Source organism: Scleropages formosus, chromosome 20 (genome assembly GCF_900964775.1).
Source record: "Scleropages formosus chromosome 20, fSclFor1.1, whole genome shotgun sequence".
Taxonomy (NCBI): domain Eukaryota; kingdom Metazoa; phylum Chordata; class Actinopteri; order Osteoglossiformes; family Osteoglossidae; genus Scleropages; species Scleropages formosus.
Window position 1 is genome coordinate 7601303 of NC_041825.1, and position 18530 is coordinate 7619832.

Consider the following 18530-nt stretch of genomic DNA (forward strand, 5'->3'; position numbering starts at 1 on the left):
AGGTGAAGGAGAGGGATTTAAGTGTTTAAATCATAAAATGGAATTAAAAAGCAAAGCACACACATATTTCACTTTTAAATGTGTGAACAGAACCAGGGCACAAAACTGTAATGTTTAGCTAGAAAATGAATGACACTGATAGCTGCAATCTATGCTGGACCTGTTCACGACACTTTCTTCTGCTGCTGTGTTCTCATCACTGGGGAATTGTTTGCATCATGAGCATGAAGTAAAGGATGAAGTAGAGACGTCCAACTTTATTTCGGCTTCAAGACGCAAGAATCATTGTGTTTGGCAGCAACGCGGAGCAAAAAATTGAACAACAGCCACAGGACTTTTCCATTAAATTGAAATTTGAAAGTGAAAGTGAAATTTTTTAGTTGACATTAGACAAAATCAACCGTGACGTCAGCAAATTCGATCTCGCTTGTCCTGCTAGCATACAGAAACGACACAGAACAGCGAAAACAAAAAACTATGCAGGGGATTTGGAACTAAGCTCTGATAACAAAGTGGGGGCCTTTATAATCTTCCACCAGTTTATTGTTCACTCAGCATTAACAGACCAAAAGGAGTTCTTCCCAGGCAATGGAAACAGTTTGGTGTACAAGAGATATTATTTAATCAGTTCAAAATTATTAGAAAATACTTTCTTCTCTTATTGATCTCTGAAATATGACTGATACGGACATGGTGTTTAAGTGATACAGGATATTTAACAAGTTGCTGTACATATAATTTACAGGGCATCCTCCTGGAAAATTAGCTGAAATTAGCTGGAAAATTTAATTACCGTCTACGAAGCTTTCAACTGCTGTGTATTCAGTGAAATAGCTTTGTACTATAAATCAATATAGAACAAACACTAAAAATATCTCAACAGAAGGTTGGTGTCGCCAACGTACACCCACGTTCACAGATCATGACCGTGCTTTAAATTATGATCATGCAATATGTTTCCATTATCTGGGTCGTCTGAGGAAGAACGCGAAGGTGTGCGGTGCCGAAGGAGGGGAGACATCCGGCCAGATACTGCGATTTAATTCTGAAAGCGCACTCTCTAGGGGCTCCCACAGGAGACCGTCACAAACAACATCTGCTCTTGAAAGTTCGAGTTCTAGTTGCCAATCCTCATAACAGCGGGCAAAGAACCTCAGTCATTCAGCTCCCATTTTTCCCGTTGCCTGTCTGGAGAGAAATCTGCCGCACTCCATATATCATTTTTCTTCATTTGTCAAGCACCTTTTTAACGGGAGAAGAAATCAATTAGCTTCTCCAAAGCAGATGGCTCAACAAAGCTTATTAGCCTAAATCTATGAGGAAAAATAGGTTACTGTCATTTTTGCTGGCCCACTGAAAGGCTTGCTTGAGTGCTAAAATACTTGCCAAGAAATCCAGAGTTAAGACTGTTTTTACCCATCTTTGCACTGTGAATATTTATTCCCATATCTAAGGCCAATGTTGAAAAGAAAAAAGTGTTTAATTTGGCAGGCGATTCTGACCAGAAATCCCACCACATTATGATTGCTTCACTTGTGGGTGGTAGTATTTGAATCGATTAAGCTTCATTTAAAGAAACGGATGAGGCCGGCACAGATTTTTTCTGGATGACATAGCAAGTATCATCACCTCTTCATCTGTGAAAAATGTGTGATGATCAAATATAACAAAATACTGCAGTTTAAATTCTGATTTCTGTTAGATTTAAGATGAGGGTTAAGTGCCATCAAGTTGAAGTGGCACTGACTCATGGCAATCACTCAGATGGGTTTTACAGTAAAGTAGGGTACGAAAGTGGTTTACTACTGCCTTCTTCTATGAAGGTCTTTGGACTGTGAGAGGAACCCCATGTGAACATGCGGAGAACATGCAAACTCCACAGACACATTCAAACCCAGACCAAATACCACAGTCCAAGAGATGTGAGGAACCAGCACTACCAGCTGTGCCAGCTGTGCCACTGTTCTCCTTGCTCTAACTATGTTGAAAGATCTTTCCTGCGACAATCACACACACACACATCTTCAGAACCGCTTGTCCCATACGGGGTCACGGGGGAACCGGAGCCTACCCGGCAACACAGGGCGTAAGGCCGGAGGGGGAGGGGACACACCCAGGACGGGACGCCAGTCCGTCGCAAGGCACCCCAAGCGGGACTCGAACCCCAGACCCACCAGAGAGCAGGACTGTGGTCCAACCCACTGCGCCACCGCGCCCCCGCGCCCCCCGCGACAATCATTTAAAAAAAAAAAAAAAAAAAAATTGAGCTATTCTTGCGAAGGAGAAGTTTTTTTTTTTTTTTTTTAAATAAATAAATAAAACCACATTCACAAATGAACCGGTATACTTCGTAGCCATTTCTATAGAAGTGTACTCGTCAAAATGAGAAACGATACAACATGTGTGATCTACAGCAGTCTGCAGGACGTGCGAGACACTAGTGGTGGTTTAGCCGCGGACGCAGACCAGGAAATAGAAAGTGGCATGGATGAGAGGAGGCTGCAGGGTGTCTGCAGTGCAGAGACGAGAGGAGGTTTACTGCTCTGGGGCCGGAGGAGGAAGGCCCTGTCGGATTAACGACACCAAGCCTCAACCCGCTGAAATCGGGAAAGGCGAATCCCCTCTGACAAAACAGCGGAAACGTGCCCCCAAACCTCATTAATTCATAATTAAAAGCCACATTTTACATAACTCTGAATAATCCTCATTCTCCCAGGGGTTACTGGCAACTGACTTAAATGAAATCTGTTGTACATGAAGTACATTACTGATTTCGGCAAGGAGACTTATTCATATAAATGTTATTGTGTTTCAAAAGAAAATGCTAATTACTAAGAGTATTTCACAGTGCAACAAAGTCAACAGAAAAGCACTTTTAAAACATTCAGAAGAAAAAAGGAAAATGGGAGATGTGAATGACAGACAAATGACATTTGAAAAATGTTATTTGAAAACAGAGAAAAGACAATTACACACAAACATAGCATCTAGCAAACAATATACATTTGTGATGTGATAGAAAAAACCACAAAAGAATGTTTTAAATATTTATTTTTACAACCTTTTTAAGGGGTTGTAATGAAGTCACAGAATAAAAGAAGGAAAAAAACATTTAAAAGCCATTTTCAAAGATGAAATGCAAACTAAAACTTACTCCTTTCAATTATAAATGACTAAATATACCAATTTTACGTAAACAAGCAAATGCACGAACAAATAAGACAAAACTAATTTGAGGCTCCCGTTAAGGCATTTACCCCAGCACAGATAAGCGCACATTTTACAGTGAACAGGTGGGAGGGAGCTTATTTAAATACATTATATGACAGCCTAGGGGACTATGGAGCTTGTTTTAAAAAAAATACCCATAAGATCAATGACAAACACACACAGTCTGAAGCTGCTTGGTGGGGAGCCAGAGCCTAACCCAGCAACACAGGGCATAGGGCTAGAGAGGGAGGGGACACACCCTGGACAGGACGTCTCACGAGGCACCCCAAGCAGGACTCGAACCCCAGACTCACTAGACAACAAGACCCGGTTCAACCCACCGCGCCACCACACCACCCATGACAAAAACCATTGCCCTCATATACAGATACTCAGTATAGGGAGACTCGGCAATCCGGACGTGAAAAATGTGAATCGCTCAACCCCGGAGTGCAGATTTCTGGTCAGATTGGCCCCACTCTGATCAGGAACTACTCCCAGTGGAAGAAAATCCAAACAGCTGTTTAGATCGATAACTATTCCCATCGGATGAACATGCAACCAGCTGTCTGTATACACTCAGGATGCTTGGAATGGATGTATCTTGGTTTCTGTTTTTTCAACATACGCTGCAGTGTGCTCTCTGTGCACACCCTTATTTTCAGTGCCGCGGAATTTGTTTTCCTACGTATTTTTTAATACTTTACATCATAGCCAAAGCCCTTGTTCCATTTATAAACTAAGCCCATAGTGCACTCTGTTGCTATTCTCTTTTCCACTTAGATATTCCATTTAAATTATGCCTACTATATTCAAGCGTTCCTTAAACAGATGACAAAGTTAAAAATTAATCCCATGCTACCGTCTCCAAGCATCTGTGGAACTCTTTAAGCAGAATATCCGTAACACATCACTTCAGTCACATCAATGTACACTGACAGTACAGTATTGCCTCACGAATGTGAATAAAATGGGCAAATAGTGTGATAAGAAGGAACACACACACACACACACACACACACACACACACACACACACACACACACACACACCATCTGAACTGCTTGTCCCATACAGGGTCGCCGGAGCCTAACTCGGTAACACAGTGCGTAAGGGGGAGACACGCACACGCACCCAGGACGGGACGCCAGTCCGTTGCAAGGCACCCCAAGCGGGACTCGAAGCCCAGACCCACCGGAGGGGAGGACCTGGTCCAACCCACTGCGCCACCGCGCCCCCCTAAGGAGGAACATGGATGTGTAATGCTGGATGGATGTGTAATGTTACTGGTCATTTTTCAGTGAATTTGTGTCCATCCAGTAACAGATTAATAACTTTACCTTTAGAAATGAAGGGAACAGCTTCATTATCTGAACCCTGGCCCCATGGACAGATTTACATAGACAAATTTGGTTCCAATTCTTTACAAAGGATATGCACCTTTGCACAATGCAAAGGGTATCACCATACATATGGTTACTTTACTTTTCTATCAGAGTACAATCACAATATATTATGCTGATCGACCGCAGTAGTCAGTGGATGCAAACTCGAACAACTGTCCTCAAAGATGTATTCATCGCATTAAAGCACGTAATTCAGTAGCCGTTCAGTAATCATTACCACGTAACGTCTCAGCTGTGTGCCTGGAAAGACAAAGCGGCTCAGAGGACACCCGCAGTACGCCAACAACCCGCTAACAACATGCGTGTGCAGCTTTGTCCGAGGGCAGCGACAGTGTTTGGGCTGCATCTGGAGCGTTGATCTCAGCCGGATCGATATCTTCATAAAGCACATCATCGCTGTGTTCTCTGCGGATGTGGGGAGCCATCTGGTCCGCGTCTCACAGGACACAGATTAATACAGTGGGGCGACAGTAATCCGGGACACGCAGCTCGCCTACAAGCGAAAGCCTCACATCCAAGCAGCGAAACTTCTCTATCATGTGGGTGGAGCTTTGGTTTTGGGGGTGGGGTGGGTGGCGGATGTGTAATGAAGGAAATATCACATTGTCTGCAATGCATTCCCCCAGAAGCGTGAAATGCGTGGACATTTCAAAAAAGCCTACAGCTGAGTGGAAGACAAGCAGGCCCTCATTTACTGAAAATAAATTTTAAGTATTATCTATTTTACATTAATGGTACTTACTAAATAATTAACGAAAGCACCTGCCATCAGGAGCCGCCGAGGGAGATTTCAGCTCATTCACCTTATTCCAAAATGACTATTGATCTCCTGCACAACAATCCCTCACATTTAATCTATGTGCCAGCAAAGGGCTGTCCGTTCCATCATCTGGTACAAACGCAGAAGTACAGGCCCATTTCTCTAAAGTCTTTCTGGGGGAATCTTCTGAGCCATTTGTCGTGTGCTTTTATCCAGCTAAGCTGATTGCATTGTTTCTCTTTCGCCACAGACCAATTAAGGACATGACATCACATCCATGGACGTAATGGCCTATTGTCTGGAGACGCAATTGCCCCATCTCATCTCCAGCGGTTCTGTCCGAGGTGCGCGGCTGGCCCCTGGAACCCCCTCACACACACTACTTGCACGAAGCAGGAACCTAACTGGCGTGATGTCCCCGGGGCCCTGACAGGCCGACGACGCAATCTGGAAACTTGAGTTCTCTCGGGCGAGACAAGCGCTGGCTTTGAATCCTTTGACGCAAGACCTGGGGCAATTGTTCCTCCTCTTGTACTGTCATCCTGAAAGCGGAGCAAGAGGCTGCTGATGGGTGGCTGCGTATTATATCCCTTTGATCTGGGTTTTACTTATTGAGATGCTGTGACAGTCACAAAGCCAGACACATGTGCTACTTTCATTCACACTTGTAAGGGTAATACCTAAGTGTCCTGGGAGGGGGCGGCGGGGGAGGTGTTCGCTAGCGAAGAGACAGCCCTTATCTAAATAGTTACCATTTGGACACGGCTCATAACAACAATGTTGTCTATTTACAATCACTGCCCTAGTAAGATACCCCAACTGCAAACTTCTTTTTCTGAAATAAGGCCACATTATCCAATACCACTGCAGCAGACAGTTAAAAAAAAAAAGCCCTACCATTATGCTTATCTGTTCACAACTTGACCTTGACTTCATAATCATACAGCCACATCAGCGTGATTATGATCTGCAATTATATATCTTGAAATACAGATTATCTGTATGTACTTTAGTGATGGAGGTGGCCCAAATCCTGCTCTACACACCAAGAACACCTTTTAACAGTTGTTTCAGGGGTTCATGTTGTGTGTCCATGGGTGTGTGTAACGTGACATGCGACCTGATTTACACTTACATTTATTGATTTAGCCAATGCTTTTCTCTAAAGCGGCTGACAATGGTAAGCTACTTACAATTCTTTACCCCATTTATACAGCCGAGCAATTTTACGAAAGCAACGTAGGGTAAGTATCGTGTTCAGGGGTACAACAGCTGAAGGTGGGATTGAAACCCGTGACCTTTTGGGTGCAAAGGCAGCAGCTTTAAACACTACGCTGCCTATTTCCTGATGATGCTGTCTTCAAGTGAGACATAACGTGCTCTTCTTCCATTACACACACACGCAACCTCAACGATGGGGATGCTGAGAGCCGGTCCAATCTCCGTATAAGGACCCAAGTTCGAATACTCTACTTTTTAAATTTTACACTTACTCCAAAATTAACCCTTCATAATATGGTGCAATTTTAATTTTCTCTGCTTAATAAATCAAGACTTTTTCAGATCAATACAAAACTGGTGAGAGGGAAAAAGTAAAAGAGAGAGACGCCGAGCTGTTAAATTGTCCAGATAAGGAGCGCCTCTGATTTGCTCCTTCTCTGAATAAAGAGACTCTTGAGCAGCAAAGGCAAATCATCCCTGCCGCCGCCGTCTCTGTGTGGGAAAGCTACTAATTAGACAAAAGCAATGGAAAAACACCGTGCCCAGATTAAAGGACAATTGGAAGGAGCCATTAATTGTATGTTTCTGACAATGCGGGGTAACACACTGTACGACGTGCTGGCGCTGCCTGTCATCGGTACATTTGTGGCTGGTATCCCGGCCCCCGCACGCCCCACCCCCGTAATCCACTCACACTTTTTCGCTGGGGATGATCTTGTAGCCATCCCTGAACCACGTGACCTGCGGGCGGGGGAAGCTGTGGACCACCGGACAGTTGAGGACAGCGGCCTTCCCCTGTGCCACTGTCTTCCTCTGTTCCTGCTCCACAAAGTTGCCCATGTCTGGCCAGAGAAGAGAACATTGCTGCATTAACTGAGCTGACAATCTTTAGCAAAGCATATAACGTTAAAAGCATTCTCTTATGAGCAGAGAGAAATAAAGAATTTTTGACAGGAAAGGTATAATTATAAACAATGCAATGGTAGATAAAAGAAAGCCATTTGGTAATGATACCATAATTTTCAATCCAAATATTTTAATACGGGCATTTCTGTATTAATTTCAAATTTAAAATAAGATTGTACATTTAATTGTTCTTAATATTTTCTTTAGGAAAACGAAAAATAGATTTCTACCCTATTTTGATATTCTTTCATATGCTCAGAAAGGTTGAAAAGAAAGACGATGGGGAAAAGACAGGTTGTCCTGAAAACAGAAGGTGTGGTTTTAAAAATAAACTCTGAATACCCAGGAGTTGATAAAATGTCATCTAAAACTACTGTGATGCTAATGGCACAATGGCATTCAAAGAAACTGTGACTACTGCCGGATGTCTGCTCGGCTTATGTGCACGTGTTTCAGAGCGCTCGTGTGTTCGTGTGTGACGCTGGAGAGGCTCCCTTCGCCACACTTTCCTCTTGCAACATCAGGCTGATCGTGTAGCACTTCACACAACCACCCAGTTCGCACTTACATGCTACTTGTACTTCTGCCCTCTTCTGCATCAGCACCCCCATCCTGTTTCGCACGATGCACTGGTAGAACCCAGCGTGGGATCGCTGCAGGGATGGGATAGTGTACCTGTGGAGAAGGGATGGGGGAGGTGAGGTGAGCTGACCATACTCTGAAGCATCCAACAGATGCACTCACCAAGTGACAAGGCCACCCATTCATTTAATTGGAGGATGCTCAGTGGCACATGTGCTGTGTCACTTTCTCATCCATTTATTCAGTTCTGGCAAAATTTTGGGAAGAATCAAGTTAATGAACTCTCTCTTTGTCATAGAATTATATATATATAAGTGGACCAAGATCATTCTCGTTTGACATAATTTGATAATTAATTAAAAATTAATCATCTTTCTGCTAATGTAGTGCACACACTGTATTTTCTATGATATGTACGTCGCTTTGGAGAAAAGCATCTGTGAATGGACTAAATGTAAATGCAATTAAGTCATTACTGAATTCTGTTCAACATGGTTTCAATCCTGATATTCATTCAATAAACTTCTAATCACACACAGCTCCATGGTCAGCCATAAAAATGCGTACTGACTGCTATTTGCTGGGGTAGTTTCATTTACCCAGTGAAAATTAAAACGAACTATATCAATTTAATTTATAGATCTAATGCTGGAAAATGTTTTTAAACTATGCTTTGTCCCCATTTCCAATACATCTGTGCCTTGTTTTACAAACAACTAACCAATCCTCACCAATTTACTATAAAAAATTTCTCAGTTGCAGGGCGAAAACAGACTGCATTTTCACATTCCACCACTAGGGGCAGCAAAACACTCGGCAAGGAGAAAGGGGAAAGGGAGCGGAAGCTTCACTGAGCGATTATAGTCAGTGTAATTTTACATCCAGAAACCAAGAAAACGTTCCATTATTACACTATTTTGACACAATTCCCCATTATACTGCAGTGCTTCCTCCTTTCACTCCACTGTTTCATTGTCCACTGTTTCATTGTCTTGTGACACCTAATGGAGGAACGAGGCACCATCTCACATTACACAATACCTTGAACAGGAGGTTGTAGATTTATTTTTATTTTCAGTCTTCTTAAAGAAGCCCTAACTTTAAAGCTTTCAGTTTAGAAAAAATAATAAACTGGTGTCTGTGTCGTATTCTGCCTCATGCTCATTTTCTTTAGTAAAGGGACACTGACATTCTGTACGATATAAGCTGTTGATTGAAATAAAAAAAATGAAATCCTTTAGGAAATTTTCAGTTCATTTCAGTTTTCTCTGATGTTCGTACCAGTACCAACCCTGCGAACAAAAATTGAAGTCATTATTAAGCTCTATTTATTTTTTTGACTGTGACATGGTGGTGGGAGGGGGCATACAGACAATTCCTGGTTATGAAATGACTTCCAGTCCCAGCTATGTACACAAGTTGAGGTAAAAGTGTACATGTGATTCTTTTTTCTTTACCATAAAAATAGTGCATTTTTAATGAAAGCCCTTTCACTGGGGGAATATTTTGCAACATGAACAGCAAATTATAGCCTTATCATACACATATCCAGAACCAAGATTTTCACTACATCTACATTTACACACACACACATTTTCTGAACCGCTTGTCCCATACAGGGTCGCAGGGAACTGGAGCCTAACCCAGCAACTCAAGGCATAAGGCTGGAGGGGGAGGGGACACACCCAGGACGGGACGCCAGTCTGTCGCAAGGCACCCCAAGCGGGACTCGAACCCCAGACCCACCAGAGAGCAGAACCCAGTCCAACCCACTGTGCCACCGCACGCCCCCGTCTACATTTACATTCATTCATTTAGCAGATGCTTTTCTCCAAAGCGACGTACATTTACATTTATTTATAATTTACATGACATTCACTAAAGACATAACTGTAAAAAGTGAAAAGGCTAACTACTCCTCTTTAACTAAACAATTCATTTAAAAGACGTAGAGTACTGTCTATGTACCCTGCGCTACACTGTTCAGTATAAGTTATAATAATAAGTTACTGCTCTATGTGAATATATTCTGGTCATTCAAGCATTCATTCAAGTGTTTTATCCTTGACAAAATCTCAGTTTGAAGGGCAGTCCTGCTGAGAAGGCGGATCAGCTGTGTCCTTTGCCAAGCGGCGCATTATCGCAAGCAAACAATTATAACACCACTAGGTTTGACATGCAGAGGATTACGTGCCCCTCCCTCACGGAGATGCACAGTTGAAGTCCCAGCCAAAAACGGGAGGAGCGAAGGCAGCACGCTGAGTTGCGCTCGAATGCTACCACACTAAACCTGTAGTTTACAGACAACCTGGGTACTTTATAACAGCAGGAAAATGGTTTGCCTGTTTACTGCTTAGCCAACTAAAGATAATTAACACCCCCCCCCATTTCTCTATAAAACACATCTGAATTTGATGAAGGTTTTCCGGCAACATTGTCAATTTCATTTCTGGGATATTCCTCAAGCTTGACAGAGGCTCTGAACCAGTGCTCTTACTTCAGTCATAAGTAAACATCTGAAAGGAGGGAAGTCCACTTATCTGATTCATGTTAATATCTTCCATTAGACATCATTTGGCCTTGGCCGGCCAGCCTTCACAGTAGTAGAAAGTATCATGAGTTAAAGCCAATGGACATTAAGTACAATCAAATTTCATCCTTAGTACTCTAATTCCGCGAATGCATTAAAACCATTTTATTTTCCGCTCTTCAGTTCCTTCCAACGCTTGTAGATAAACATATAGTGAATACAAAACCATGGGGGGTGCGGTGGCGTGGTGGGTTTGGCTGGGTCCTGCTCTTTGGCAGGTCTACGGCTCGAGTCCTGCTTGGGGTGCCATGCGACGGACTGGCGTCCCGCCCCGGGTGTGTCTCCACCCCCTCCGGCCCTGGGCCCTGCGTTGCCGGGTTAGGCTTCGGCTCACCACGACCCTGCTTGGGACAAGTGGTTCCAGGCAGTCTGTGTGTGTGTGTGTGTGTGTGTGTGTGTGTGTGTGTGTGTGTGTGTGTGTGTGTGTGTGAATACAAAACAAAACTATTAGTGTAGTTCAAAATAAAACTCCCGATTAGACACCTTTGATTAAATGTACTTTATATCTGATCCTTCTACTATTAAAAAATATTTTAAAAATCAAAAAATTCAAAACCACGTTTCTTTAATACAGACTACTTAAATACAAAAAGATACTACATACACAAGTACTAAACACTGGTACTACCATTCTAACAATTAACTGATTATATTAAAAAGTGAAAAGGGTTACATAATGACCGCGTGGCAAAGTGATAACATGTAAATGGAGGGTGAGATATATGATTTTGTTGAATAACCCTGAAACTTGAGGCAAGAATTACATTACATGTAGCCTAATGTGAATGCAAAATTACTGGCAACATTTTTTCTGTAATTTCCATTTAATACTTCATAAGACAATATTGTCAGAATGTAAACACAGGACTTATCTGATAGCAATTACTAAATGTGACCTTGGGGTCCTCTGACATTTACATTCACCAGCGTATTGAGAGGTATATCTTAAATGACATTGAAAAATAGCAGCGTTTCCCCATTAGCGGGGTGCCACTTCGTTCATCGCCAGTCGGATCCGAAGCATTGAGCCGCCAGAGTCCGTGACATTTTTCGCTTCGGCCGCTTTAACTGCGGGTTATGAGCTCAGACACTTTGAAGCGATATGCTGAAAAGGGCTGCGGTGTAGAACAACGGTTGGGAACAGCACTCACGGCCAGCGAGAGGACTATCAGTTCAATCGTGTTCCCAGCAGGTCCCGTATCGGAATTAAAGCGCGTGCATTGTAAAGTGCGTCCTTTACAGTTACCCTGCATTTGGCAAAAATAGCAGCAGCGTGAGAGTGAGTGTGAAACCACAGAGTTGCAACGTGACTAAAATCCCTTGACGTGAAGGGAGTGTTCAGGAAGGCCCTGGTACTCACCTTTGGCACGTTCCTGCGTGACCTTCACACGGAGACAAGTGCAGTAGTGACAACAGTAGCAGAACACAAGCCTTACTCTGTCTCGCTAATCTGTCTACATTATACAGACATAACATATTCACTCTTTACCGACCTGGTGTGACTCCGCTACAGGGCTGAGCCTCTCTCTTGACTTGCCCTTCACCCCAATATGGTGGCCATTTTTCCAAACCTCTGTTGGCTTTGCTGTTGTGGACCCTTCCACAACCTATTATTATTATTACAATTATTGTTACCTCTGTTATTATTCTTGATGTTTAGCTTATGCTTTTATGAAAGTAACATTTTTCCACATTTTCACAGCTGCGTATTCCTTCTCTATCAATTGAGGTTACATACCTTGCCCAAGGGTATTATTATACCAGGGCTAAGAGCAGGTCTCGGACTACCAAAAGGATACAAGCTATATCCTTCACCCATACACTATCCCCATCTAGCATTTCATAGCACATACATGCGTTGCATCTGACTCGCTGCTGCATAAAGGCCTTAGAACGTGCGGTCGACTTCTTTCTGTGCTGTGTTTCGACGACACCGCAAGCATACAAACACAACTTTCAAGCAAAACCAACAAGATCCGGACAAGGCGGTTCGTGTTCTTTCTGCTTAGCGTATGGAACGAAGTGTGATGATGCGATTCCAATCAAACTGCAAGCGACAACAAAAAACCTTTTCCGGTAACACCGTGTTTACCTTCCCGTTGAGTTTTAGTATTATGCTGTGCAGCTACTGAGCAGTCTGTGTGACGATACAGAAAGGAAACTGTAATCTAAGTATGGTGTATCCGGGCATGATGATGGATGCGGCAGTGAGTCTGCTCCAGAAATGAACAGCCAAGAGGCCATTTACTTGTACTCGGGAGAAAAGGCGGTGACATCCGTGCCATTGAGCATCCACTTGAACTCCAGCGGCCAGCTGCCCTCGGCCAGGCAGGTCAGCACCAAGCGGTTGCCCTCCAGGTGGATTTGCGCAGCGCCCGGCTCTGTCTTGAAATATGGTGCCACGTCGTCTGGAAGACACGGGGGAAATCATGAGTTAGCTGAAGCGCCGGCTTTGAGTGGCAGAGCTATTGATCCGGTGGCCGTGCTCTTAGCTACCAATCAGGGAGAAGCTGAAAGGCCCTTTTGAGATACCATGATTTAGAGCAATGAATAAACACTGTTAATGTATAGCTTTTCCAGTGAGCAGCTATTACTCTTTAAAGGTTCAATGCTAGGTGCCATCAGTCCCGCGTCCTGGATGGTATATGCTGAGCTGACCCTTTATAAAACAAAATGTACACATCACTGTGAAATGTCAACAGTTTTAATTTGTAGCTTACTTCATTGTTCTTATTTCCCTGCTTAGACAATGTGTTTTTATCCACTCTGTCTTACAGTATTACCCATTAAAACACTTGGACATTTTACAGAAGCAGTTTATACCCACATTTATTCATTTTGCAGACGCTTCTCTCCAAAGCAACGCATCCAGCCTTTGTCTTGCTGACGCCTTTGTTTAAGGCAGCTTACAGTGCCGGATCTGCAGCATTAAACTGCCTACAAACATTCACAGCAATGTAAAACACACACTCGTGCGCTCACGCATTTGGCCAACTTAGGAGTCACCAGTTCACTTGAAACATGTCTTTGGACTGCGGGAGGAAACTGGAGCTGGCCAAGTTGGAGTCGAACCCTCATCCGAGCGCACAGCCCGGCACTGCAAAATGCAGCACTACACTTCGGCAGCTCATTTAAAGGTACTAGGGAGGCCTCGCCGGGGCCGAAACCAGCAACCCGGAGGTTGAAAAGCAGGCATTCCTGGTGACTATAGCACTGGTGGCTAAGAAGGTAGGAGGAAGGTGCCCTAGAAGATGAGAACTGTGCTGATATTACACTGCAGCGAACAACGGAGGTCCTGTGGAATGATCTCACTCAGCAAAGCAGCGGGATGGAGGACTCCATTTGGGCTTAATTTCTATGAGAAGCTTTTCCACCTTTGATGATGAAATCCATTTCCCTCCAACTTTAGCCATCCCATAATTACCAGGAGCAAAGCGGAGGCGGCCGAGGGCCCACCAGGGCTCCCGTTTGCGACGAGCAGCAAATAAAAGGCATAAACTACAAGAGAACCCGAAGGGCCGCATTGCCTTCGTTAAGAAAAAAGGACTCCGCGGTCCGACACCAAACAGGTAATTTTCAGAGTTACTGCAGGTAATTCAATATTCCCTTTGCACTTCTGAAGACAAAACAGGGGGGAAGAAAAAGGCATCTCCTTGCCACTGTGGACCACAAAGAGAGACGCGTCCTTATTAAACGTATAAAGAAGCCATAGCCGATTCTCCCTTTGAGGAAGCGGAGAAGAAGCGCCGTGCCCGTCCTGGCTGCAGATTTGGACTTGATGGATTGCCCTGTGTTCCCTGCAGGTTTCCTCTATCTGTGTCAGGCCTGTCATTAACTCAGCCCGGCGTAATGGCGGAAGGCAGAGTGTGCAGCGGCAAGATTAGTGGAACTGCTGGAACATGCCAATGGACACGGCTATTGGGACAAATTAACTTCAGTCACCTAGACGTGAACCAAAGTGCATCGGGAAAGTGTTCGGACTTTAACCAAGCTCTTGAGGGATATCAAACGGGAACAGCTCGTGGGCCTTGCACCAGGGAAAGGTCCCTTCCGTTCGCCAGTATTACTCTCGTCTTCCCAATTTAACATTCTATATTCGTAAAACTTACAGAATAATTGGCTAATAAAAAGGTTGTCTTCTAGACAGGGTAAGGCCTCATCTGAATTTAAGTTTTATCTACAACTACAAAAAAGTAATATTAGTACTAAAACTCTAATATATTTCTAATATTATTAGACCTAAGAAGGCAATTCCTGGGGTTCCTGAATATCACGCCAGAATTTAGGTGTTTACTGTGTGTGTATTAAATGACTGCACTGCAAGACAAGCTTTCAACTGCTCTCAAACAAAGCTGAACTATTATTTATTAATTTAGCTCAAACTTCCCTCCTAGGTGATTTACAGTGTGAGGTTTGTAAAATCAGCTACTGACAATTATTCACTCATTTATACAGCTGGGAAATTCTTAGTGCATTGATTCAAAGTAAGCAGCTCACATGAGGGTACCAGAGTAGGAGGTGGAATTCGAACCTGGGTACTTGGATTGGAACGCAAATGGCTAGAACCACTATTGTCAAAATCAAACGCTAGGAGACAGGAGGCATGACCCAAGTGCTGGTGAGTTAACTAAAAATCCGAGGGACAGGGCAAGAATCGCGATGAGGGACAGCTGTGGTTCCAAGAACCGAGGGGAGAACGGCTATCTGAAGGCAAATCCGGGTCAATGTCGAGAAGCAGAGCTATGGTTGAAGCCGAGTGAGTCAGGATGTAGGGCGAGGAGTCCGGGATGGTGAGGGAAGGGGAAGAACTCAGGCTAGGAATCGGGGCAGGGACGAAGATGCAGGATGACGGGGCGAGGATACAAGCGAAGCACGGTTGGAGTCGTGTACGCACAGAGGACAGGTGTCTCAATGAGATTCCGTGACCTGGGTGCAGTCGTGTGGCTCCTTTATTCTCTCCTGTGCCGATTCCTGCCAGGTGTGCCCGGTTGGGGTGTGACTGGGGACGTGACAACTGTGCTACCTGCTGCATACCACACGTACAACATACCAACATGGGCATCACTAGGGGACCTCCATTCTAACTTAATAACAGGTCATCAGCGGAAGTGCTCAGCACCACCATAAGGACTTAAGTTCTCAGCATAAAACATCATTGCAGCTCCTCACTCTGGTGCTAGCTGGGGCGGTGTGGCGTGACGGGTTAAAAACTTCCAGCACGATGGCCCCTGTGCCATCCACTGCAGGGGAATAACAACACACCCCAGGACAAATCAATTGCGCCATAAACGGCACCGCCCCGCAGCATACAAATGATCCGGAGAGCATGGGCAAATTGACAATGAAATTTATTAAGTCGTCATAATCAAAGCCATTAATCAGCAAGTCCAGGTCTGGCTGCAGGAGCAGTCCAAATCTCAGCGTGAGTGGAAAGCGGCCAGCTGGGGAGGTGGGGGGGGGGCTGCAGCTGACAACCTTTTCGGTTATAGTCGCTAATCTTTCCCTCTCTCCCACCTCCGATCTGTTGCATCCCAATAAGGACAGAGTAGAAATGCAAGCACATAGAAAGATTCGAAAAGCTGTCTAGAAAATCACAAGTTCATCATACATATAAATCATTGGGAACTTTTTAATATCAATAATTAATGTAATATAAAGTATTACAAGGGAGGGACATGGTGGCGCAGCGGGTTTGGCCGAGTCCCACTGCGTGGCAGGTCTGCGGTTCAAGTCCTGCTTGGGGTGCACTGCAGCGGACTGGCGTCCCTCCCCGGGTGCGTCCCCTCCAGCCCTGCGCCCTGTGCTGCAAGGCTAGGCTCTGGTTCACCACGACCCCGCTCGGGACAAGCGGTCTCCGACAGCGTGCGTGTGTGTGCATTACAACCCAAAACATATTCAATGTATTTTTTGGGATATTTTTGTATCAGTATGGGTCATGCTATGTTCGTTCCCTCATAAAAAAAGTGTGACTTCAGCAAGCAAGTGGGCCTCTGGATTTAAGGTATCGGAATCAGGAAGAAAAAGTGACTGTAGGAGCTCAGCCTCCCTCTCGAATCTGGTCACACGCGCCCGTGCAGGATTGATGTCCCTCTATTTCAACCCAACGAAACTTCCATCTCGGGAAATTTATTCCGTCTGCTGGCAATTCAGAATATTTCAGTTATGCAAGCCAAATGCCAGGAAAGCAATCTAAAAACAGATCCCCAATAAATCTAATCGGTTGGGCACCGTGGCTGCGTTGAAAAGCATTTACGCATTTCCTTCTTAAAGAAGCCCAGGGAAAAAGAGCTCTGCAGGGACAGGCGATGAGCCACGCTTGGCCCAGGAGCGGGGGACTTACGGAGGAAATCTGATAACACCCCCCTTGCTGTGGAAAAGCAGCAAGTATGAGGCCAATGCTGGCCGCACCACGCACTCCAGAAGAAAGCATCTAAATCGCGAGACTGGGTCCGGACCAACGGGCCTGCGCTTTCAGAGATTGGTTTGAACGCCACTGCTTTGCTATCCTTGGCGAGGTCAGACGCAACTCATTCGTCCACGGGGCGCCCGGAGCACAGAGCATCGACAGAGAAACAACAACGGCACATCAGCCCTCGGCCAACATGAAGAGGAGCGCAGCATCCAGTCGAGGAGCCTGCCTGAGAGCCAACGGACACACGCTGACTCCTCCTCCTTTGCACTACACGCACGCAACACTTCTCACCTAAACGTGCCGCACGGCACATCCAACCAACCAAATAATTATTCCTGCTACAGCATTAAGAATGTTATTTCTTTTCTTTCAAGGACTAAAACATTCAAAATCAGTATCTCATAATATTTTTAGAAGCAGCAGCTAATTATAAGGTACCGAAAACTGCAAGATGCCTTGGACAAAGAGGTCAAACAAATCTAAAATGATATTGCTCGCTGTAACCTGGGGGGAGGCGGTAGTGTAAGTGGTTACAGCTGCTCCCTTTGGCCCCAAAGATTGAAGGTTTGAATCCTACCTACTACTATAGTGGCCTTGAGTAAATTGCTCCAGGAAAATTACCCAGCTGTATAAATAGGTAAATAGGTAGACGGATTAAGAAAGAAATGAATGAATGTTTTTCAGTGCCGATTAGATTAATTGGGGATCTGTCTTTAGATTGCTTTCCTGGCATTGGCTTGCAAATAGGTAGGTAGATTAACATTGTAAGTTGCTTTGGAGAAGAGCGTCAGCTAAATGAATAAAAGTAAATGTAAAATTTTACTAATGTTTCGACAGCATTGTGATTTTCAGTGACATCACAACTGTCCAGACTGGTCACAAATCTGTAAATGACACTCATACACCGCTACATAGCGAGAGAAAAACCAGTGCAGACAGCAAAACGATGCTTCTCCACAGACCGCTGGGCAATGCTGCTCTGAGGGAACAGAATCTTCCGGCTGGGAGTCCTCCCTGATCACCGCTTGTCACAGTGATCAGACCAGGACAAATTTTGCCCTTGTTTTCAATCCCCCCCACGTCTTCCCTTAGCTAAGGAAAAACTGCTCGACTGTACACAAAGACGGGCCTAACGCAAAAGGGTTTTGACACTGCACTCCAGTGACGTACCGTAGATGTGCCAGCTACGTTTAAACATGCAGATCAAGACCTGATTTGTCATTTTATCCTTTACCTTTTTCGGGAAAGGGAAACACATTAACCTGGGAAGTCGAAATCCTCAATTTTCCGCATCTTTAAGCATGTGCCTGTGGGTTCATCTGCAAGTGTTTGTGTGAAACAGATAAGAGCGCCATGTCTTTTAAATGATGACTAATATGCTGATAACCTCAATAAGCAAGAAACAATCTGCCATACTTCTACTTCCGCTCTGTGACGTGTAAT

The 18530-nt window shown here is 44.4% G+C and overlaps 1 protein-coding gene across 2 annotated transcripts in view; it reads right to left on the reverse strand.

Annotated features, from left to right (window-relative positions):
• sdk1b (sidekick cell adhesion molecule 1b) overlaps positions 1–18530 on the reverse strand; it is a 293093-nt gene that overhangs the window by 145512 nt on the left and 129051 nt on the right. For both annotated transcript variants that reach the window (XM_029246761.1, XM_029246760.1), the window contains exons 2-4: positions 12924–13083; positions 8072–8178; positions 7292–7439 (exon numbers count right to left, since the gene is read on the reverse strand). In XM_029246761.1, the coding sequence (XP_029102594.1) occupies positions 7292–7439; positions 8072–8178; positions 12924–13083 (415 nt within the window). The remainder of the gene's footprint in view (positions 1–7291; positions 7440–8071; positions 8179–12923; positions 13084–18530) is intronic.